The sequence below is a fragment of the Petaurus breviceps genome, unplaced genomic scaffold (assembly GCF_028583685.1).
Source record: "Petaurus breviceps papuanus isolate PSGF00001 unplaced genomic scaffold, PetGlider_PUasm1.0 551, whole genome shotgun sequence".
Classification (NCBI taxonomy): domain Eukaryota; kingdom Metazoa; phylum Chordata; class Mammalia; order Diprotodontia; family Petauridae; genus Petaurus; species Petaurus breviceps.
In genome coordinates, this window is record NW_027186372.1 from 9659997 (window position 1) to 9683717 (window position 23721).

The 23721-nt window shown below is 36.6% G+C and overlaps 1 protein-coding gene across 1 annotated transcript in view; it reads right to left on the reverse strand.

Annotated features, from left to right (window-relative positions):
- The window catches only part of RANBP17 (RAN binding protein 17), a 350044-nt gene that overhangs the window by 281437 nt on the left and 44886 nt on the right, over positions 1-23721 (reverse strand). Inside the window, exons 6-12 of the mRNA XM_069102382.1 lie at positions 21963-22067; positions 19262-19427; positions 18514-18587; positions 16303-16422; positions 9400-9546; positions 9011-9183; positions 8477-8670 (exon numbers count right to left, since the gene is read on the reverse strand). Coding sequence (XP_068958483.1) covers positions 8477-8670; positions 9011-9183; positions 9400-9546; positions 16303-16422; positions 18514-18587; positions 19262-19427; positions 21963-22067 — 979 coding nt within the window. The remainder of the gene's footprint in view (positions 1-8476; positions 8671-9010; positions 9184-9399; positions 9547-16302; positions 16423-18513; positions 18588-19261; positions 19428-21962; positions 22068-23721) is intronic.

Genomic DNA, 23721 nt, shown 5'->3' on the forward strand with positions numbered 1-23721 from the left:
AATCACCTAGGTTAAGAACTAAAGCTAGTATAAAAAAATTATTTTAGATCTAGAAATCCACCCAAAAGTCTAGAAGAAATGAGTAAGTCCATAACAACCCCAAGTAGACTCAAGGAAAAAAGTAATTTTCCACAAGGACTACATGAAAACCTAAAAGAAATGAGGAGGTATTTTTAAATGAAACAAAAGCTCAGGAAGAAAGAAATGGAAGGAAAATAAATATTTTAGAATAAAAAGTGGTAAAACTTCCCCAAGTTACAGACTTCCTAAAAAGTAGAACAGACCAAAGAGAAATCAATGTTTCCATGAAAGAACAAGAAATGTTGAAAAAAGAAGAAAATGAAATATTTTACATATAAAACAACTAACCTAGAAAAATTGCTAAGGAGAATTTAAGAGTCATTACACTCATTGAAAATCATGGTTTTTTAAATAGACTAAACATCATATTTCAAAAAATAATTATGAACACAGACCAGATATATTAAAGCCAGAGGGCAAAGTAAAAATGAAATGAAACCACTGAACATCTTCTGAAAGAAAATCCCAAAGGAAAAGTCTCAGGAATGACATAGTCAAAATCTACAGCTCCCTTGTCAAAGAAAAAAAAATTGCAAGTATCCAGAAAGGAGTTCAAATACCAAGAAACATGTAAGAATCAAGGATCACAAAAGACCTGGAAGCTTCTATTAGAAAAAAAAAGAAACTACTGAAGCAAAATATTTCAAAAACCAAAATACATAGGCTTAAAACCAAGTATTACTTATGCTGCAAAGCTGAGAATAATTCTGAAGGGAAGAAAATGGATTTTTAATGGAATAGAAGACTTTAAAGCATTTCTGATGAAAAGACCAGAGCTAAATAGGAACTCAGAAATACAAACATAAGAGTCTAAAAAAAATCAGAAGGTTAAATTTATTTGACCAACTGGAAGGGACTGGATAATGATGAAATACTTATGCCAATGGAGAAAAGAACTAAGTGACCCTTCAGAACCTTAATATCTTCAAAGGGTATTGAGGAAGTTAAAAAAGACAATAAGAGCCTGGGGTAAGGAAAGGGGGGGGGGGGACTAGTTCTGGTTTGGGAAAAGAAAAGAAATACTGTGGAGGAACAAGGAAGGGGATGGAACTTGTTTCTCACAACTGGACCATACAAAAAGAAGAGTAGACCAAAAAACGGTTGGGGGAAACCTCATTCTTATTTAAAACTTACAAAGGAAGACTGAACACAAATCTATACACACATAATCGGTTTGGTATAGAAATCAAATTTAATAGGGAAAAAAGTAGAGATTGGGTAGTTTAAACAGCAGGCTAATACCAGGGAGGAAATATTCACGAGCAAGTCAATCTTCCTGAGCCTAGAGCAATTAAAGAGAAAAGAAACAAAGAAAAAAAAACTAGACAGGGAGGAAGAGGTGCCATCAATTGGATATCATGGCTGAACAAATTGTGGCGTATGAATATAAAGGTATGACTACATTATAAAATCATGTCCAAGAACCCTGCTTCATATGAACTGATGCAGAGTAAAAGGAGCAGAACAATCTATAGGACAACACTGTAAAGAAAATCAGCTTTTAAAGACTGAAGAACTCTGACAGAGTAATGACCAACAATGTTTCCAGAAGACCCATGATAAAATATGCTACCCACCTCCTGAGAAACAAGGTGAAGGATTCAAGGTGTAGGAGGAGACATACATTTTTGGACATGGCCACTGTGTGACTTCATTTTGTTTGACTGTTTATTTGTTACAAGTTTTTTTCCCCACTTCTATTTTTAATTGAGGAAGCTGAGGGAGGAGGGATATCAATGGTGATGCCAAAAAAAAAAAAGGTCCATTGAAACATTGTTTTAATGTTTAATGTAGAAGGAAGTTCAGAAGGAAGCACAGACAAAAATAAAGTTTTGAAAGTAACATGTGCAATATATTATATACTATTTTTTAAAAAGTTTAAGCAGGACCCAGCAATGCCACTTCTTGGGCTGTATCCCAAAGAGATCATACAAGTGGGAGGAAGACCCATATATACAAAAATATTTGTAGCAGCTCTTTTCGTGGCAGCAAAGAACTGGAAATCAAGGGGATGCCCATCAATTGGGCAATGGCCAAACAAGGTGTGGTATATGAATGTAATGGAATATTATTGTGCTATAAGAAATGAGGAGCAGATGGACTTCATAATAACCTGGAGAGATTTATATAAATTGATGCTGAATGAGGAGAACCAGGAGAACTTTGTACACAATTAGACACATCGTATCTGTGATAACTGACTGATAGACTAGGCAGGCTCCTCTCAGCAATGCAAGATTATAAGACAACTCCAAAAGACTCATGATGGAAAGGGAGATCCACATCCAGAGAAAGGACTACAGAATCTGAGTGCAGATTGAAGCAAACTACCTGCTCTCTTACTTTTGTGTTTAATTTTGTTTTGTTCCTTCTTTCTCATTGTTTACTCCATTGGTTACAACTCTTCTTTACAACTTGATTGATGTTTAATGCCAAGGTATTTGTAGAACCTATATCGGATTGCATGCCGCCATGAGTGGGGAGGGGAGAAGAGAGGCAGGAGTAGAAAATTTGGAACTCAAGGGATTATGGAATTATGTAAACTAAAAGGAAATAAATATTTTTTTTTAAAAATAAAAAGCAAGCAGGAAGAAATGGAGAGTCACATTTTCATATTCAAGTTTCTTTTTGTGTTCTGCATATGGAATACTTTTCTGTTTAAGTTCAGAATAAAATTTTTTTAAAAGGGAACTCATCTTCTCTTCTAAACCCACTTCTCCAAACTACCCTATTTTTGTTGTGGACACTATCCTAAATTATTTAGGTTCAATTCTCTGAAGTCATCTTCAATTCCTCCCACTCCCTCACCCTATATCCAATCAATTGTCATTTCTTTTTTTTTTTTACATTTTTTTTAAGCAATTGGGGTTAAGTAACTTGCTCAAAGTTATATGGCCGGTTATTTCTGGGTGTAGTGCTAAGTATCTGAGCCCGGATTCGATCCCCAGGTCATCCCGACTCTGGGGCCGGTGCTCTTACTCGACTATTGTCATTTCTTTCAATTCTACTAGAGGTAGAGAACAGCTCTTGTATCTATCCCCTTTTCTCTACTCACTTGACCACCATCCTATTTCAGGTCATCATCTTTCACCTAGATTATTGCAATTGCCTCTTCATTTTTCTTCTTGACTCAAGCATCTCCCCTTTACAATCCATTCTCCACATAGTTGCCAAAATAATTCTCTTAAAGCAAAGGTCTAACTCTTTTGGAGGGGCAGTGTGGCATAATGAACAGAGTGTTGGACTTGGAATCAGTTAAGCCTGACTTCAACTCTTAGCAGCTAAGTGACCATGAGTAAGTCATTTAACCTCTCTGAGCTCAGTTTTCTCACCTGTAAAATGGAGATAATAACACCTGTATCTACTGCCTCTAGGATAAAATACAAACTCCTCAGATTAGAATTTAAAGCCTTTCAAATCTTGCTCCAGCCTACCTTAACAGACTTTTAATCTTAATTCCTTTCATGGTCTATCTGCTATCCTACAAATTCTGCATTCTGTTTTCTATCTCCAAGCTTTTGCTTAGACTGTGCCTGGAATACATGCCCACCTCTCAAAATACTAAGCTTCCTTAAGGGCTTAGCTCAAATGACACATCTTATGGGAAACCTCTCTTGATTTCCCTAATCATAAGTGCTTTGTCCTGCCTCGAATTATTTATCTACTTATCTTCATATCTGTTGCATCCCCCCAAAAGAACGGAAGTTCCTTGAAAGGACTGTTTTTTATTTTATCTTAGCATCTCCAGTTACAACTAACTGTCTTATACATCGTAGGTACTTGACATTTGCTGAATTCAATTACTGGCAAAGAAGCAAAAAAGGCAAAGTGAATATAGAGTGAATTAGAAAAATAAAGTAAACTTTAATAATATTTACTATATTATTATACTATGTAATCATTTCATCCCTTTATGTTCAATATTTCAACATACTCTCAGTCTCTCTTTCCTCCTCAAATATTCTAGAGAACTCTGCCTGTATTTCTCCTTTTCTATTCTCTATATTTCTCTCTTTACTTGTTAAAACCTCCTAGTACAATATAAGATCCTTTTGTTTGTTTGTTTGTTTGCTTTTTGGAGGGCGGAGGGTAGGGCATTTGGGGTTAAGTGACTTGACCAAGGTCACACGGCTAGTTTTTGTGTTAAGTGTCTGAGGCTGTATAAGCTCCTTTTGAAGCAACTGTTATTTCTCTGTATTTCCTGACCTAATCATGGTGCCTGACAGACATTAGATGATGACAAATGCTTATTGATTGACTGCATATAACAGACACTTAACAAATGTTTATTAAATGTGAATTTATTATCTTATATTATTTCATTTATCATATTTCTATATCTTAGATTATTTTTCCTTTTCATTCAATATTCTTCTGAAGGAAGACAGGTCTTTATCTAATATTTATTATTTAATGAGCTTACATTTTTTGAAAATCTAAATATCAACTCCCTATGCAGTTGGAAGAAGTGATATTCTTTAATTAATCTAGGAATGAATACAGTGGAAGACAAATTATACATCATTTAAAGACTGCATATGTATACTGTAAGGGGTGATAATATGGTGTCTTGTTTTGCTCCCACAGAGGTTACAGGAAGATAATCAATAGCGGTAGAGAAACTCACTTGTCTGGTTTTACTAGGGTCTTGACCTCCCTGGGACTATGACAATGACCAGAGGGAACTAGAGGGGCAGGGCTGTGGTAATCAGCTCAGAACTTAGAGGTCATACCAGTCACAGGCATTTCTACTACTATGCCTATGTCTTGCATATAATCTACATATATAGAGGGAATGTCAGGAAATAAAGTGAGGAATTTTATTAACCCTAAGTCTACCTAGAGGAACAGAACTATATAACCTCACTCCTGCTCCTGTATCTCCCGTGTGTGTGTGTGTGTGTGTGTGTGTGTTTCTGGTGAGCACCACATCTGCTCCCTCTCCAGAGAAGTGTGATAAATGCCTTCCTCTGCCTACTCTGTTTCAGAGTTCTTTCAGTGAGAAGGGGTTTACTGTACTAAGGGGTATATCATGTGGGTTTCCCTAAGGACCCCTAAGGAAGCTCATCCCAGGCTCACTCTCTAAACCCTATTGAGAAGTCCTGTGATCCCCACAGCCATGTTGAGGGGCATCCCATGTGGATCTCCCTAAGGCCCCCAGGGAAGCAGTGGGCAGCAGAAGCTCTGGCCTCACTCCCTGACCCTATCTGGGAAGTCCTATGTTACCCACAGCTGTGTGGGTCTTCCTAAGGGCCCCCAGGGAAGCAGTGGGCAGCAGAAGCTCTGGCTACATTCTCTGACGCTACCTGGGAGGTCCTGTGATCCCCCAAAGCTTGTTTCTCACATATACTATGCCTAATATATTTCCAATGTTATATTAATATTTTATCACAGTAACACAAGAACCAGTAAAGATATAGTATAAGGTTGCCATGAGATCACTAGACTAAACATTGGAGTATCAATAGAAAATAATAGTAAAATGAGTTGTATAAACTACAGTACTGTCATTTAAAATATGGGAGTGACCCCAGTTTTGGAGATAAGAATTCACTATTTGGCAAAAACTGCTGGGAAAACTGGAATATAGTATGGTAGAAACTGGGCATAGATCATTATCTAACACCGTATACCAAAATCAAGTCTAAATGGGTGCATGATCTAGGTATAAAGGCTGATACTGTAAGCAATCTGGGAAAGAAAGGAATAGTTTATCTGTCAGATTTATGGAGAAGGGAAGACTTTATGACCAAACAAGAGAGAACATAATAAAATGCAAAATGGATAATTTTGATTACATTAAATTGAAAAGTTTCTGTACAAACAAAGCCAAAGTAACCAAGATTAAGAGGGAAGTGGGAAACTGGGAAAGAATTTTTACAACCAGTATTTCTGATGAAAGCCTGATTTCTAAAATATACAGAGAATTGAGTCAAATCTATAAGAATAAAAGTCATTCGGGGTGGCTAGGTGGTGCAGTAAATAAAGCACTGGCCCTGGAGTCAGGAGGACCTGAGTTCAAATCCAGCCTCAGACACTTAACACAAAAACTAGCCGTGTGACCTTGGGCAAGTCACTTAACCCCAACTGCCCTCCAAAGAGCAAATAAAAAAAAAAGAATACAAGCCATTCCCCAATTGATAGTCAAAGGATATGAATAGGAAATTTTCAGAGGTAGATATTAAAGATATCTATAAGTATATGAAAAAATGCTCCAAATCACTATTGATTAGAGAAATGCAAATCAAAACAACTCTGAGGTACCACGATTGGCTAAGATGACAAAACAGGAAAATGACAAATGCTGGAGAGGATGTGGAAAAATTGGAACACTGATGCATTGTTGGTGGAGTTGTGAACTGATTCAACAATTCTGGAGAGCAATATGGATCTATGCCCAAAGGGCTATAAATAATTTCATACCCTTTGACCCAGTAATACTACTTCTAGGATTGTATCCCAAAGAGATCACAGAAGTGGGGAAAGGATCCGTGTGTACAAAAATATTTATACCAACCCTTTTTGTGGTGGAAAAGAATTGGAAATCAAGGGAATGCTCATCAATTGGGGAATAGCTAAAAAAGTTGTGGTATATGAATGTAATGGAATACTATTGTGCTATAAGAAACGAGGAGCAGATGAACTTCATAATAACCTGGAGACGTATACAAACTGATGTTGATTGAGAAGAGCAGAACCAGGAGAAATTTGTACACAATTACAGACATAACATATGTGTGACAACCAACTTTGATAGACTGGACTCTTCTCAGCAATGCAAGGTTACAAGACAACTCCAAAAGACTCATGATGGAAGGAGATGTCTACATCTAGAGAAAGAACTAGAAAGAACAGGGTTTGAATGCAGCTGAAGCAAACTACCTACTCTCTTTCTTTTTCTTGTTCAGTTTTGTTTCCTCCTTCCCATTGTTCATTCCACCACTTACAACCCTTCTTTACAACCTGACTAATGTCTAATGTGAAAGGATTTGCAGATACTATACTTGATTGCATGCTGCCATTAGTGGGGGGGGGGAGGGGGGAGGGAGAAAATTTTAAACTCAAGGCATTGTGGAACTGAATCTTGTAAACTAAAAGCAAACAAGCAAATTAATGAAGACCAAAAAAAATATGGGAGTGAGAAAAACCAACAATAAATTACATATTTTAATGACAAAAAAAATTGAACTACAACTACATAGATGAAGCAAATGAATCTTGTGGAGAGAGCTCAAGTTTCTGGGTTTAGTTCCAGTCCCACTACTTTAAGCAAATCACTTAAAACCCTTGAGCATTAGTTTCCTCATTAACAAAATGAGTACAATAGACTTACCTCCACAGTATATTTTAGCCCACTCCCCTCAAAGTTTATTCCAAACTTTTTTTACTCCTGCCTTCAACATCTTCACATACTTCAGCAAATGACCTCTCTACTTTACTGATATCTTCTGTCAACTCCTTCTTTTACCCCATTTCATGCCTCAAAACCCCTCTCTGTATCCATCTTCTCCTTCACACTGGGAGCTGAGGAAAAGGTTGCCTGTTTTTCAACAAGAGATTCTACCTGCACTTAATTCCCACCTGTACCTGAAAATGAATTCCTTCTACATCATACCCAACATCATCAAGCCTTTCCTTAAAGAACTCTGAGATGAGGGAACTCAATACCTTCTGAGGAAGCCTATTCTACTTTGGGATCGTTTTAATTGTTAAAATCTTCTTTATATCAAATCTAAATTTTCTTTGAAGCTTCAACCCACTGCTGCTAAGGAGTCAAGGAGAAGACTTCTGTAATGAGACAGACCTTCAAAAACATGAAGATAGTTATCATGCCTCCCCTAAGTTATCTACAGGTTAAACATCCCTATTTCTTTCAACTAATCAGCATATGCCATGAACCTGAATTGCTTCCTGATCTTGGCTGCACTCTTCTGGACACTATGTCTTATCAAGACTCTTCTTAAAATGTGCTCTCAGCCAGTCCCCAAAATTTCGCTAAATCTTCATCAAATGAAATCAAATTGAATAATGGATAACAAAATGTTCTGAAAAAATATGGAACATTGAGATGGGAAGTAAAGTGATACACACAAATTAACATCATCCATCTCTCTCAGAATTCACCCCCAAACAAATGACACAGAATGTAACAAATAGGAGAAGCATTCCTAAATTAGAACCAAGGGTCCTTTGTTGTAAATGTATAGGGATGGTCCTACCATATTAGTTGTTCCACATAGAATCATTGAAAATTAGTTATTTCAAGTGATGGCTCATCAACATAGTAGAAAGCTTAATACCATTTAAGTGACTAAGGATAACTAATTTGTTGGGAAGCCCTATAAACAATTAAGTAGCTCAGAGTAACCCAAAAGTCAAATCAAATGATACTAACCTTCTTGGATGGCTATATCTATGGGTCTTCTGGAAGATAGCTGTATCAATTTCTGATAACTCTGTGCACTCTGGTCAAATAGCTGTACGAGAAGAGCACATGTCTTTTCATATTCACATCTGCTGACAGTGCACAACTGCTCTAGCTGCTGAAATACAGTAGCTGTATCATCCAGGGGATCTTCCAAACCATCTCTGAAAATGTACCAGACCAAGTTAACCAAATACATTGAAGCACTTATTATATTTACAAACAATGAAAAGCCGTTAGAGGATTCTGAAATAATAATAACAGTTAACGTCTGTACAGTGCTAATCATATGCCAGGCACAATGCTGAGATGCTTTACAATTATAGATCCATTTGATCCTCACAGCAACCCTAGGAAGTACATGTTATTATTATTCCCATTTTATAGATGAGGACTAGTTAGTGTCACAAGCCAAATTTGAACTCAGATCTTTCTAAATGCAGGCCCTCTATCTATTGCATATCAAAGGTAGGCATGAACTAAAAACATTTAATTTTTCAATACCTGATGACTATGGAGACAGATTCCAATCGAGAAGTAATATATGCCTTTGTGATTTCAGGTGCATATGTATCTAAGAGATGAGGCTCAGTTGATTTCACAAAAGGTACAGATGCTACCATTCTCTGCCACAGAGTTAACAAATAATGAACACTGTTGGGTGCAAATTCCCAATGCTATGAAAACAAACAAACAAACCAAATCTCATTTTAATTATGTTTATGTTATCCCATGATAAAAATGAAAATATTCACAATTATGCTAACTAGATGGGTACATTTTTTGTGGGGGAAAAATAAATATTTTCACAAATATATAGCATAAACTAAGTCCCCAGATTACTTTTTAAAATTTTCAGTCAAATAACATTGGTATATTAAATTATCCCTTACCTGGAGGCTAGTAATAGTAAAATTCGCAATTAATCTGATAACTTCTGGATACTCCTTCACCATTATTAATTCTCCCAACTGGTAGTTAGTCTTTAAACGAGCCAAAAATCTACAGAATTCATGGTAATTTCCTGGTTCTGCCAAACCCTAAATCAAGAAACACAAAAGAAATACATTTTATTACTAGAGTTAATAAACAATGTGGCATAGAAGCAGAGGGGGGGACCTGGAGTGGGAAAGACCTGACTGCCTGTCACTGGCCAGGTAGCCTGAGGTAAGTTCCTTTATCTCTCAATGCCTCAGGTAACTCTAATGCTCTGGGTTGTAGAACAATTCCCCCACTTGGAATTCTAAAAAAGTAACATACTTTAAATATCAGAATCCATGAAAACCCATATATAGCTAGTTGGTGTCTAAGGCTGTATTTGTGAAATCTGGTCTTCCTGACTCCAGGTCCCATGCTCTGAACAACCTAGTTGCCTCTCTTTAAGAATGATACAAAGTATCAAATACAGTGTTTGGCACAAAGTAACTACTAAATAAATGTTCTCTGCCTCTGATGGTGACTTGTATAACAAGAAATTGTTAAAATATTTCGTGGTAAAATTTCATGATTTTGTCAAACTTTGTAAGTTTCACCTTGAAAAGACAAACAACAAGCACATATTTCTCTGATACCACATGAAAAAATATGAATTCATGAGTAGAAATATAAGCTCAGATAAACACAACCATTTTAAAATATCTTTCTGTCCGAAGATCTATTCTGTTCTATCTGTTCTATCCCCAAAACACTGGTAATACATTCATTGTGAGAATTAATGAATATCTACTATAACTCCAAAATACAATGTAACCTTTAAGAGTCTTTATTTTAATAATAAATAATTTCTTAAAACAAAAACATTACAAATGAAAATGAAACTTGTAAGCACACCACACTATTCATCTACAATAATTTCTTTTATTTGGGCACTAAAAATTACAATGGAAACTGCAATGAATTCAGGGAGCAAGAGTCTGAAAACTACAAAATTGTATCTGTCCACAAGAGGGCAAAGGGGATCTCTTCGCAAATGGAAAATGCCACTTATTCAAAAACTAACATTACAAATGATGCTAAGTGGTTTCTCTCTCAGCATAAAGAGCTAGATAAAATGAATATTAAGTTACATGAATATTAATAATATTAGTATTGGAAAGTCAATCTGATGTAAAAGGAAGATGTAAAAATAGATTGTTACTCATTACTTATTATAGTTAATAAAACTCAGATGATTAAAAAATGAAGGAAACAGGAAGATCTGTGTCAGGAAAACACTTGATTTTTTAATAACTGCTTTAAAAGAACATTAAGAAAACAGATATATATTAACTAACACACAGTTGGTGACCCATTTTCAGATGCAAACACCATAATCATGACTGACTCTATCCAGTTTGCCTAACTTCATTTTTCCTACCTTATATATCTAAGATACATAGAGAAGAAATTTATGGGAACATTGGCCATCCTAGTTTAAAAAGCTCAAATATGTAACAATACCTTTCTTCTAGTCTTTAACTAAAAGGAATGAAAAGGTAGCCAAATTAGAATTTAATTGTATTTAGATCGCAGAGTTTGAAGTTAAGGACTCTATTTTCATATGAAAAATCATGTGGGCACATATGGAAGGGGGAGGAGGGAGGGAACACACTGATGCCCTATGCACTGCACCTGGAACCCTCCAAGTATTCTCTTAGACCCTAACTGACCTAAAGGTAACCAGTAAGCTGATTTATAACTGACCAGTGAATCATAGAGCTAAGCCTAAGGCTGATCATGGACCAGCAGCTGGCACTATATTTTCCCTTCCCAGAAAAGAGGAATGTACTTTAATTTCATTCACCCCTTTCCCTTCCCTACTCATCTACGTTGCTCAGAACCTTCCCCAACAAGAAACCCAGGCCCAAATCCCTCATCGTTTCTAATTGCAGGCTGTTGGTCAAATAATCTTCAAGATTTAGGGGTACTATAAGTAGTTCTTTCCCATAAAAAGGTTAGAGACTTGTGCATTTTAATCCATTCTCTACATTTAGTCAGTCAACAAACATTTATTAAGCCCTTATTATAGTAATCGAGGCATGGAGCAATGAAAATACAAAGAAAGACATAAATAAGTCTCTATGCTCAAGAAGATTACATTTTAATGGAGGAGATTATATATATATATATATATATACAAAGTGTATTCAGAATCGGAAGATAATTTGAGGATAGAGGAATTAGTAGCTCGGGGGTGGGATGGAGGGTAAAGACTAAGAAAGGACTCCTGCATAAGATGGAATTTAGGCTGAGTCCTGAAAAAAAGGGAAATTAAGATGAAAAGATAAGAGGGCATTCATTTCAGGCATGGGGAACAATAGTACAATGGCATAAAGATGAGTATAATGCATAAGGAACTGATACAAGACTGGGAAGGGGTCACGTTTTAAAGAGCTTTAAATGTTCAATAAAAGACTTTATATTTGATCCTGGAAGTAAAAGGGAGCCACTGCAATTCACTGACCAGGGGTGTGTCACATGGTCAAATCCATGCTTTAGAAAAATCATCTTGGCTATAACTGGAGGATGGACTGGAGTGAAGAGAGACTCGAGACAGAGAGACCACAAGGTGATTGTAGCGGAACAGGTGACAGGTGATGGGGGCCTGAATAGACCTGTGGATTGTATGAGTGGAGAGAAAGACATACATGGGAGACATTGTAGAAGTAAAAATTATTAGATCCGGCAATAGATTTGGAATGTGGGTTGAAGGACAGTTTAGAGTCAAAGATTATACCAGGTTTGTGGGCTTGGGTGACTGGGAGGATGGTGATGCCCTCCACAGTAATAGGGAAATTTGGAAGGGCAGAAAGTTTGGGAGTAAAGTCAAAGAGTTCTGTTCTTGACATGCTGAGTGTGAGATGCCTGTGTATCCAGTTTAAGATAACCAAGAAGCAGTGAGAGATATGCGCCTGTAGCTCAGCAGAGAGATATAGATCTTGGATTCATCTGCATACAGATGATAAGCAAATACAGGGGAATTGATGAGTGAATGGGTGAAAAGAGAAGAGAGAGCCTTGGATGACACCCCCAGTGACAAGGCATAGCACAGCAAGAAAATGTATATACGCGTAATCCTCTCCTGCTCCTAAGTCATCACTTACGCCATACTTACTGACTGGCGGACCCTCTCTATTCCTCTATTCCATCCTGTGTCTCTCTGCCTGATTTAATCCTCTCCTGCTCCTAAGTCATCACTTACGCCATACTTACTGACTGGCGGACCCTCTCTATTCCTCCATTCCATCCTGTGTCTCTCTGCTTCATTTAACATCCTGCCAAGATGAATTTCCACCATGGAAACTTTTCAGACCATTCTCATTACCAGAGACAGCCTATTGTCTAAGAGTGAACTGTGAGGCACTGAAGGTATTCAAACTGGGGTACTTTCCAGAGATGATTCAAATTTGGGTAAAAGTAAGATGAGATGATATTGATGAGGGATGGAATCCCAAGAGGTTCAGCAGGAATTCTGATCTTATTTAAGACCAGAAAACCTGCAAGAGCCTCTGGGAAGAATTTAAGGTCTCAGGCTTAATTGGAGTGAGAGCTGTAGAAGTTTATTGTTACGCTCTATGAGAAGTGGCCAAGAGTCCTGTAGGGGACCTGCGAGTGAGAGGGGTACAGGCTTTTACTTTTAAAGCCTAGGGCTGCCATTGTCAGGGCTGACCAGATGGAGGGAAAGGACCTCAGTGCATAGATAAAGGTCAGAGCTGACCAAGAGGAACTTGTGACTTTAGTGCATAGATAGTTTAGATAAAATTTGGGCCAAGCAGAAGGAGACATAAGGCAAGGACAAAGGAGGGTGTGGGCCAGGCTGGAGGAGAAATGAAGAGATGAAGTAAGAACAAAGGAGTCACAAGGTGTTGCCTAGGCAGAGTACAGGATAGTGGGAAGGGGCAGAGCCCAAGGTTGGGAAAGGAATTTTACAGATAACAATTTTACAATACAAAGTGCAGTTACAATTGCACAGACTGGTTTTACAAGTTGGTTTCACAAATTGACCTAGACCCCAGGTATCCCGTCATTCCCCGCTTAAACAGATGGGGCCCAAATTTATTTGGGGAAGGGGTGACAGTCTCATCTTGAACTGCTTCCAGCTGGGAAGGGATGTAGAGCTGTCCCTGCCTCTCAGGGTCCCATCGTTCAAGGGGTGGGGTTGGTGGCCAACATCCAGAATTTGGCCAATGCCAGATCCAAGGGGTAAGGGGTAGCAACTTCGGTAACGGTTGATATCCAGCCTGAGCAATCAACTGCAAATGGAAAGCACTGAGCCTAGAAGAGACAAACTTAGCAAGGAGGTTAAGCAGACAAGGACTATGATTAGGAGTGGGACCAGGAAAGGGGCAAGTATAGGGCAAAGCCAGGACCACCATGAGGAAGAGGAGGGACCTGGTGCACTAAGGGCTTCGTGAATTTCTTCCATCCAATTGGCCTTTTCCAGTATATTTTTGGTGTGGAGTTCTACCTGTCAAGAATTATTGATATACATGTAGCAGGAGGTGTTAGCTAGGGCACAAACACCCGTACCCCCTCAATATCTGAATATCTTTGCAATTCTAAGTTTCTATGATTCTACCTCAAAGAACTGTTATGAAGATTGAAAAAAGATAATGTCCTTAAAGATATACTTTGCAAACTATTAAGCGTCACAGAAATTTAGAGTGATATTAATAATATGTTGAGCACTATAGGGAGAAACAAAGGAAGAAGGCCTATCCCTCCCTTCATGCATCTTATTCTATAGTCATAGAAAGAAAAAGAATAGGTTAGCACATGTACATGCATATAAATACTCACAATTATGCACAAAAGTAAACCTATTTACCCTGAGCTGATAGGGTGGGTGTCATATTTTCATTTTGCAGATAATAACCAAGGCTAAGGGAAGTTAAGAAACTTGACAAAGATTATGCAGTTAGTATATGCAGGAGCCAAGAGGAGCATACAGCTTTCTTTACTTCAAGTCTAGTGGTCACAACAGAAAGAGGTCATTCTTCCTGAAGCAATCTTTATTACCAAGTTAATGTAAACTTATAATACTGATTGACATTACCTACCACATTAAAGACTATAAAGCTCTTTATATACATAATCTTATTTGAGTCTCATAACAACCATACTATAGGTATGTAATGGTAATGGAATTTAAAGATCCCCCTGTATTGGCTTGGTTTTTGGACTGATTGTGTTAAAACCCAGAGCTTGTGAATCCCACTTGTGGGATGGACTTGTTGACATGAAAAGAGAGTGCTGAACTGGGAGGAGCTGGTGATGTGAATTTAGAAAAGCACAAGCAAAGAGAAAGGCAGAAGAATTTTTTGGAAGCGGCATCGAAGCATAATGGAGGCAGAGACAGACGGAGAGGATTATTGAGGGCCAGTTCGAATTGCCCAGGACTTTTGAGAGCTGCCAAGGACTTGGGAGACATGGCTGTTATGCTGGTACTTTGTCTGTCTATTTTGATGTTATTTTGCCAGATTCATCCACTGGTGAAAGACAGTCCTGTTGTTGCAGAATTCTTGGAACCTTACTGATGGTTCAGAGCTCCTGAGACTGTTCTGCAGACAGAGAGTGAATTGTGCCCACTGGTGAAGGACAGTGCTGTTGTTGCAGAGGTTCTGGAACCTTGCTGTTGGTTCCGAAGCCCTGAAGAAGGATTTTCTTGTTGTATGTTTACAGAAATCCTGGAAGAGGGTTTTGCTAATGTTTTCAGGGGTCCTAGGACTGTTCTGCAGACAGAGGATGAATTAATGAAGACACTGGCAATGTATCTTGTGGCCTTCCTAAACTTTGTCTCTCTAGGAACAAAGATTGCTGAGAACTTGCCTCCGGTCAAGATGAAGAAAAGACCTCTCTTTCGGTATTAAATGTTGTGCTTAAGCTTGTTGTAACTCTGGGGTAGATGGCCTGTTCTGTAGTTGTAATCCAAGGGTGGGAAACTTTTGACTTTTTTCTGCTCTGTGATTGACCAAATGAATGTACTTTACTTATAATTGGAAACTAATCTCCATTTGAGAAGAGGGGTTTTGTGGTTGACTAAATGAATGTACTGCCTAGGGGTGGAGTAGTATTTAGAAGAGGGACTTTGTTTTTGATTAAATGAATATAATGTCCAGGGGTAGAGTGGTACTTGATTGAATTACTTGGTGAAAGCTGTATTTTGAATTATGCTATATTTTTATTTTCTCTGTTCTTAATTTGTCACTGAATAAAATGGAGAGCAACTATACTGGTATTTTGAACCTTGGGAAGTTGCCTTTGCTTGGCATTACAAGGTATTAACTCATTTTACAAATGAAAAAACTAAGGCTCAGTAATTGACTTTCTCATGATCACAGTTACTATATATCAGAGGCAGGATCAAATCCCAGGTTTTCCTAACTCTAAGTCCAGTTTGCTTTATACTAGGGCCTAAAAAAAAATTTGTCCCTATTTCTGTTAAAACTCATTTAAAAAAAATAGCAATATGCTAGCACAGCTCTGGGTTTCTGTTCTCTCTCCTTCAGATTTCCTTGACTGAAGGATAAAGCATAATAACTCTGATTTCCTAGGGTCTCTTTAGATGCTAAGGCGATAGACGGGCTTGGTGAGGATTTCTTCCTTTTGAGTTCCTCTTTGAAGTTAGCAAAACCCTAGCCAAATCACAACTCTCAGTTCCTCAGGTAATTCTAAATTGTATATAATCTCTAAGACTAAGGAGTAAAACAATTTTCTGGGTGTTCCTCACATCAGCATAGGTACATAGGAAGAGATGGGAAATTAAAAAAAAAGCCTATGCAACAGGTTCTCAACAAAACAATTCATTGTATAAATACCTGAGGATTTTCAAGTATCCTTTTTACTCCTTTAATTAAGTTACCAAGGTACTTGGCACGTTCTGGACTGCTAAATAAGGATCTCCTTGCAGAAGCAAACTGAACTAAACAAGAAAGTGCCTACAAAAGAAACAGAGCATCTTGAATCATTAAAACAACAACTATAATCACATATCATGTGTCTAAGTCCCCATTACATTATACATAATATTATTTCACTATTATTATTGGTAACTATTGTAACCAAACAATCATGAAATATAATTTGTGAGTCCTAATCAGAAACAGAAATTGTAATGTCATACTTAAGAGGAAACAGAGGGGAAATCTTGGTCAGAAAAAAAAAGACCAAGACAACTATATGAAATGTACAGAACACACCTACCAGAAACTTACTTTTTTAGGCTAAAGGCCTGAAACATCATAAAACTTATTACTCTCAGTATAGGCTTCTATTGTACAATTAGATTTTCTGCTGAAATTTCAAATCTCCTAAAGCCATTTTTGAAGTAATAGGTGAAAGAATAAATTCAGGTTATCAAATCACAGAAAAAGTAAAAAAAAAAAGAACATAATCAACACAAACAGTAATTAACATTGCAAAGAATACTCTCTGCAAATACCAGAAGTAAGTAGGGTTGAAAGGGTTTGGTCAAGGACTAGTTGTCATGAATTAGTAAATCTATTCACTCAATGGCCTGCTCTGACTCTTCTTGGATTCTTTGAACTTTAGCCTTATAGTCAAAACACTCAAGGAAGGAACATCTACCAAGTTCAGAGACATTCAAAGTGGGCATTAAGATTTTATAAGACAGGCAGCTGTGGTATTATTTTAAACATTCTATATACATGAAGCATATTACATTCACTTGTTGCTTTTCAGTGCCTTGTATTTGTTCTCTTATAAGCAGCAATATATGGCAACTATTTCACCTTTTTGAAGTACTCATATAAATATTCATTTAAAGGAAATAAATAATAATGCTTTATGTTTTTCCAAGAAGAAATAATATATCTATTCCTAGAATACCAAAGAGCTAAACTAAGGATAAAGAGAAGGCAGTTAAGAAGCAAAACTAGGCACCTATTCTGGAGGAAGGACCATTTTCCACATACCAAAGGATTGTACAACCACCTGTCTGTTTGCAGATCTGTCCATTTCTTTTAATTGGTATTTCTAAGTATTACAATACAAGAAAATCAAAGTCCCAAAGTCTCATTTACTCATTTTAATTATTTATGAAAGTGTTAACTATATGTTTTTAAAATCTCCAGGTTGAGCTTCCACTGTGAAAAAATGTTTCCATTAACTGTTACATTTTTAAATACCTACAAGTTAATAACAGGTGGTTGTACAAAAATTTTAATTGTGGAGGATAGCTTCCCTGTCAGCAACTGGTCTCTTCCATCATCCCCAATTGAGTCAATTACCTTTACATAGAAGGGATAAAATAAATATGTTTGAATTTTTACAAATACATTTTAATTTTACATGTTTTACATTTCACAATAGGATACTTTGGTCCTAATATTATCAATAATAACTGAGATATAAGATGTTACTTCAATGAATGATCACCCTGGACAACAAATGAATAAACACATAGAACATATGAACAATAAATATGGACACAGAACTGTCCATTGTTGCAGTTTTCACCTCTAAGGTTCAGACATTGTTATTTTATTCTCAGAGTGATAATTAAATAAACAGTGATAACATGCACAGTTTCAATCTTGAAACATTTTACTCAATATTATACACATGTCAAGTGCACATTTATAAGATATACATATGTCTTAATATTTAATTCTTTATATACATGGCACCTTTTGGATATCACTATTTGTCTAGCCCCTGCCTTAAGCTCAAATCAACAAATGTCTGTATTTCAGAGACTAATACTCCCTGTGAGATATTACCTAGTATGGGAACGCCTTGATTACTCATTATAAATAATCAAATAACAACATGAGAGAGAGTGGATGGGCAGAACAAATTTTTAAAAGCAACATTTTAACTGGAAATCAGTTAAATGATCAATTTAAACATGTCTCAGGAGATTAAGAGCTACTTGTCAGTAGGATACCTTAATAAAGGTGGAAAAAAACAATCAAATAAATATATATAGATAGAAGAGTACATTTTTTTTCAACAAACAGGCATCATACTTTAATTTTAGAGAAAATTAATAACTAAATTTTACTTACTAATTGAGATAGTAGAGGTGGAAGGGCATGATATAAATCGAAGAAAAGGTCCAAAGTTTCTGACTCCAGGAAAACTGGAAAAACAAAAAATTCTTCTAACCCCACTACTTTGAATTCATGGAGTGCTTGTCTTCCAAGGAGCTTAAATTACTGAATAAATAACACCATAAAAATAATTGTGGCACAGTGCTTGGCAAAAAGTAAGTGCTTAATAATTACTTTTTTCATTCATTCAATTGAAAATCTAGCAAGGAGAAACATTTTTACAGGTAAAGACAATTTCTAGTTCATGGTCTGGGTGTTTGGGGGGAAATATTTTTAAATGCTGAGATAAAAAACAAATTAGACAAAGTAACTTTCCATCAACCTAACAGGTTTTCTAGCTAATTTTACTGGGAAATTCCTCAATATTTCTACAATATCAATTGCTAGGAGCTGAGGGGCTGTTTATTTTCCAACACAGCTTTTTTCCCCCTTTTGTTTGTTTTAAAATAAAATACCAAGATCACACTGTGGTCAGGATTTCAAGAAATAATTTTAAAGTTTAGATAAGGCTGTGGAGGAGGCAGGCTCCACTTAAGTTTTATTACAGATATTTATGTAATGATATCTTAGCTGTATTGGGGAAGAGGTCCACTCAATCCCTCTATGATGTGCCAAGACAGAAATAAAGTTAAAAATGAGTTATCACTGTTTCTAACTCAAGGTCTTAATGGTCACCATCCCCACTGCTACAACTTATTCTTACTTGCTCTCCAAGTTGTTGGAATCTGTACTGTGCAAAGATCGTCTGCAGATTCATCTGCCGAACTGCCAATGAAGTCAAAATTAAGACAGTTGAGGACAAGTTTCAAGACCTGCATTACCAGATTTTGTTGAACTTCATCCTGAAGATTTAAAGGTTTTGCCAACACCTAAAAAAATTTCAAAATTATTGAATATCTTAAAACAGATGAATATTTTCTATAAATTGACAGTGTTTTAAATCTTCAATCTAAAACTATTCTTTAATTTCATATTAAATGAATGAATATGATTTCTAAAGATAGAAAAATACTAGCATATTTGCTCTAAAAAGACAGCTTTCTAAGTACAGCAGGTATAAAGGAGAAAAAACCACAACGTTAAAATCACTATTCTACTTCTACTGTAATATCCTGGATTTTTACTCTTTTATTTTGACTCTCTGGGAGTGACATCTTTCATGCTTGATCTCAAACTGAATTAACTTCACTTCTGGAATAACAAAACTAGTACCCCTTGAAGCTTATTAAAAAAGGTAGCTTTGGGACAAATAAAAGAAAGTACTACTTTTCACAGCAGGTTGCAAATTTATGGAACTCATTACCTTTAAGAGTGGAGGCTAAAAATATAAGTTCAAAAAGAGTTCAGTTAATTTCATGTATGATAGAATCATAAAAAGGAAGAATAAAGAAGCCCATTCTTTGTGAGGTTCTTAGACACAGAATAGGCTGGGGCTCCTAATAGCTCATTGAGATAGTCAAATTGTCATTCCTGCCAATGAAGGTGGAGAATGGGTAGCAGAGTCTCTCTAGCTCATTTGTCTAATCTTCTAAGTAGGATTCGGTTTAAGGCTAAGCAACTCTGGCACCTGGGGACTCATGCTAACTCCACCTTGCACTTTCAGAGGGATGTACTCTAGTTCTCCACTACATCCCTTGGCTAAGAGAGGACAGAATGAGATGACCATTCTTTCTCTTTCTTCTAGGAGTGATCACCAAGTCTTTGGGCTCTGTTTGCACTTTAGAACTAGGTTGAAATTCAGTGGCCCTGACACTTTATTGTTCCCCCTTTCCTTTCCCCTCTATTAGGATTGTAAGTTCCTTGAAGGAAGACTCTTTGAATTTGGTCTTTGTGCCCCCAATATATGATAAAGCGCCTTACACATAGACATTAATGTAATTCAATTGATCCATTAAAGATGGAATTCAGGACAGCTTGAAGAGGAGAGGGAGAGGAGAGATGCTTAACCTTTAAAGGTAACTGGATAAAAACATACGCTCTGTCACAAGATGTCCTCTGTCATGTGCCACTGTCAGAGATAAGAGTATTAGCTGGAGTATTAGCCTAGCTCTTTGTGACAGTTCTTATGCTATCACGGTACTGGCACAAATTTAAAAATCTGAAAAAAAACCCAACTTCTGAGCATGCTAACAACCAGCACAAGATGAACATCTGAATATCATAGGGCAATGTAATTACGCATCATATTAGCAAATTTTACACAATGTTGTTGTTTGTCCTTTGTTCCTGAAGAGGTGATGTCTTGACATGCCTGTGAACTGGATTTAAGCGAGGCAGAGTTGTACAAAGTCCTCATCCTTACTCTCTCTTCCAGTGCCGTTAAAGTTCAATGGCAAGACCAAAGTCTGGACGACTGGCAATGGCTCGGGATACAGCAAATGGCCTTGGTGTCTTTGATATCTGACAAGCTCTAAGCACTCCACAGCACATGCTTCAGCAGCCCCAAGGGTTACTGGAACAAATGTTCTCATGCGCTTATACCACTGGGCTAATTCTTTATATGCTCAGAGTAGATATTCCCCTAACTTACCAACAGGTTTGAGGACTGTCAGTTACCCTCAACCTGGTTTAGCTTGTCTGCAGACACTTTTACCAGGGTGTGGCTGCTGTGCCTGTTACAGCTTCTTGAAGTCACAGGTAAGAGTCATTAAGACAATATGCCTAAGAGATTTTTTTCCATTTTATATCACAAAACTTGAAAGGATTCCACCTATTCTAGAAGCCAGGTGATATAGTAGATAGAGTGCTGGGCTGGAGTCAGGAAGACCTTGTTAAGTCCAACCTCTGACACTTACTAGCTGTGAGACCCTCAGCAAGTCACTTAGCCCCAGTCTGCCTCATTTTCCTCATCTGAAAAATGGGGGATAATAAGAACACCTATTTCCCAGGATTGTTTTGAGGATAAAATGAGATAATATTTGTAAAGTGCTTTGCAAATCTCAAAGTGCTATTATATAAATGCTAGTTATTAGTGCTATTGTTACTATAATTATTATTAAATGAATCTTGGTTTGCTGAATAATTATTATGAGAACCCCTGACACCATTTCACTACCTTTTAGCACTAATCCAAAAGATGACTAGAGGAATCTGAAAGCAGGTGAAATCTAATTCAAGTACCTAGCAATTGTTACAGCAAAAAAAGTTTCTTGTAAGAGGCAATTGGAAGTTAAATAAATTATCTATGGATTTGATTTTATCTCTGTTCCTAGTGCCAAAGCCTATAGATAAGGCGCAAATTATCAATTTAGAAATCTTAGGGGAAAAGAAAATGCTACCAAGAGAACACAAAGGTGTTCTGTCAGTTGCAAAGGTTAGAGATGTAAATTTAGACTTTAAAGAATTGCAAATATCCAAAATACAGCAACTATACAGTTTCTGCAGGAAATTGTGAAATATCTTACTTCTTTTAGGAGTGCACACGCCAGTACTAAAATGTCCTTGAGAGATGTGTCCCTGAATGAGGTAGCTATTTTTCGGTGTTTTGCTGAAGGTCTAGAATAATCAACCTAAAGGGACCAATACAAACAAAATTATTTAAAGACACAAGAGAATAAAAATGTGAATCCCCAGTTATAAAAATGACAATCTCAAAATTAAATACAGAGGCTAGCAAATTCAAATTATTTAGCAACAATTTCATGCTTATGAAAAAAGTATGCTACAGAATACAAGAAAAAATAAACTCAGTCATGATCTCTATTGTACAACTTCTGAAATGGGTGACATCTTACTGTGTCCAAGTCTGCTCATTTGCAAAATCCTCCTCTAACAACTTGATAGGAATCAATTCACCCATTCATCATTCATTCCTTCTCTCATTTACAAAAAAGGACGCCACAAACTTCTGATGTTGTCTGAAGTAAAGTAAAGGGGAATTCTTTGTAGTAAGAAATACTTCTCAACTAATAGATTCAAGTTATTAATGGCATATTAATATTGTGGCTAAGATTACATAATTGCAACAGAGCATCATTTTCATTGCTTATAAGTGTTTTTAAATATTCTTCAAGTTGAATAATATGTCCACATCTTATCCAAAATGGGCAAAAGTTCATTATAGTGGAAGAACACCATGAAAACAATACACTGAAGATATTAAGCAAAAAGGCCAGAAATGAAAAGTTCACCAAAGGGAAGCTTCTAGTACATGCTTAAGTCACCTTTGCATTAACTATGCTCTAAAGTAAATATTATTCCTGTCTTATGCAGTGGAAAAAAAAAGTATGTGTTTGCAGAAAATCTATGGCAGGTTTGTCCTAAGAGCTGAAAGATAAGCTTTTTTTAAGATACACAATAAAAAAAAATTCTTTGCATTTAGCTTGAAAAAAAAGAATGTCTAAGTGAATAAACCAAAGTGGTGTGACAGATTAAAAACAACCAATGTACTTTTATTGTCTTAAGGACAAAATAAGCATAGTGGGTGTGATTATAAAAGAAATCCATACAAAGTGGAGAAGAAAAATGAAATCTGAGCAATTTCTTAGGTATATTTGTAGTCTTGTAAGGACTTGTGAGGAAGAAATGGTGATTCTGAATTTAGAAATTTGAAACTGAGGCATATTATGCAAAGTTAAATGATAAAGCACTGGACTAGGAGTTAAAAGACTCAAATAGTAGTACTGGTTCTATTGAGAAAGCTTCATACCATTTCTTGGACTAATTCATCTTTTCATGTGTAAAATGAGGAGGTTGGACGTAACAAGAATAATAATAATAACATTAGCCTATACACCGCCACACATTGTACTAAGCACTTAAAAAGTATTCTCATTTGATCCTCACAATGACCCTTTAAGGTAGGTGCTATTATTATCTCCCTTTTTCAGCGGAGGAAACTGAGGCAAACAAGTACTAGGACTTGCCTATGATCACACAGCTAGTAATCGTCTAAAGACAAATCTGAACCCAGGTCTCCCTGACTCTGAAGCTCTATCCACTGAGCCACCTAGCTGCTCAGTAATTACAAGTTCTCCTCAAGTTTTACAGTATAGAGCGACAGAACTGGTGGATGCTCAATGAATGCTAGTTGACAACAATTAAGTTCTATATTTTGTATGAGCAAAAAATGCCTTGAAGAGGTCATATTATTGAAGTTGCAAAGCTGATTCACATCCTTTACTTGATGGATCACTTTTTGAAAGATGATGGCATATTCATGGA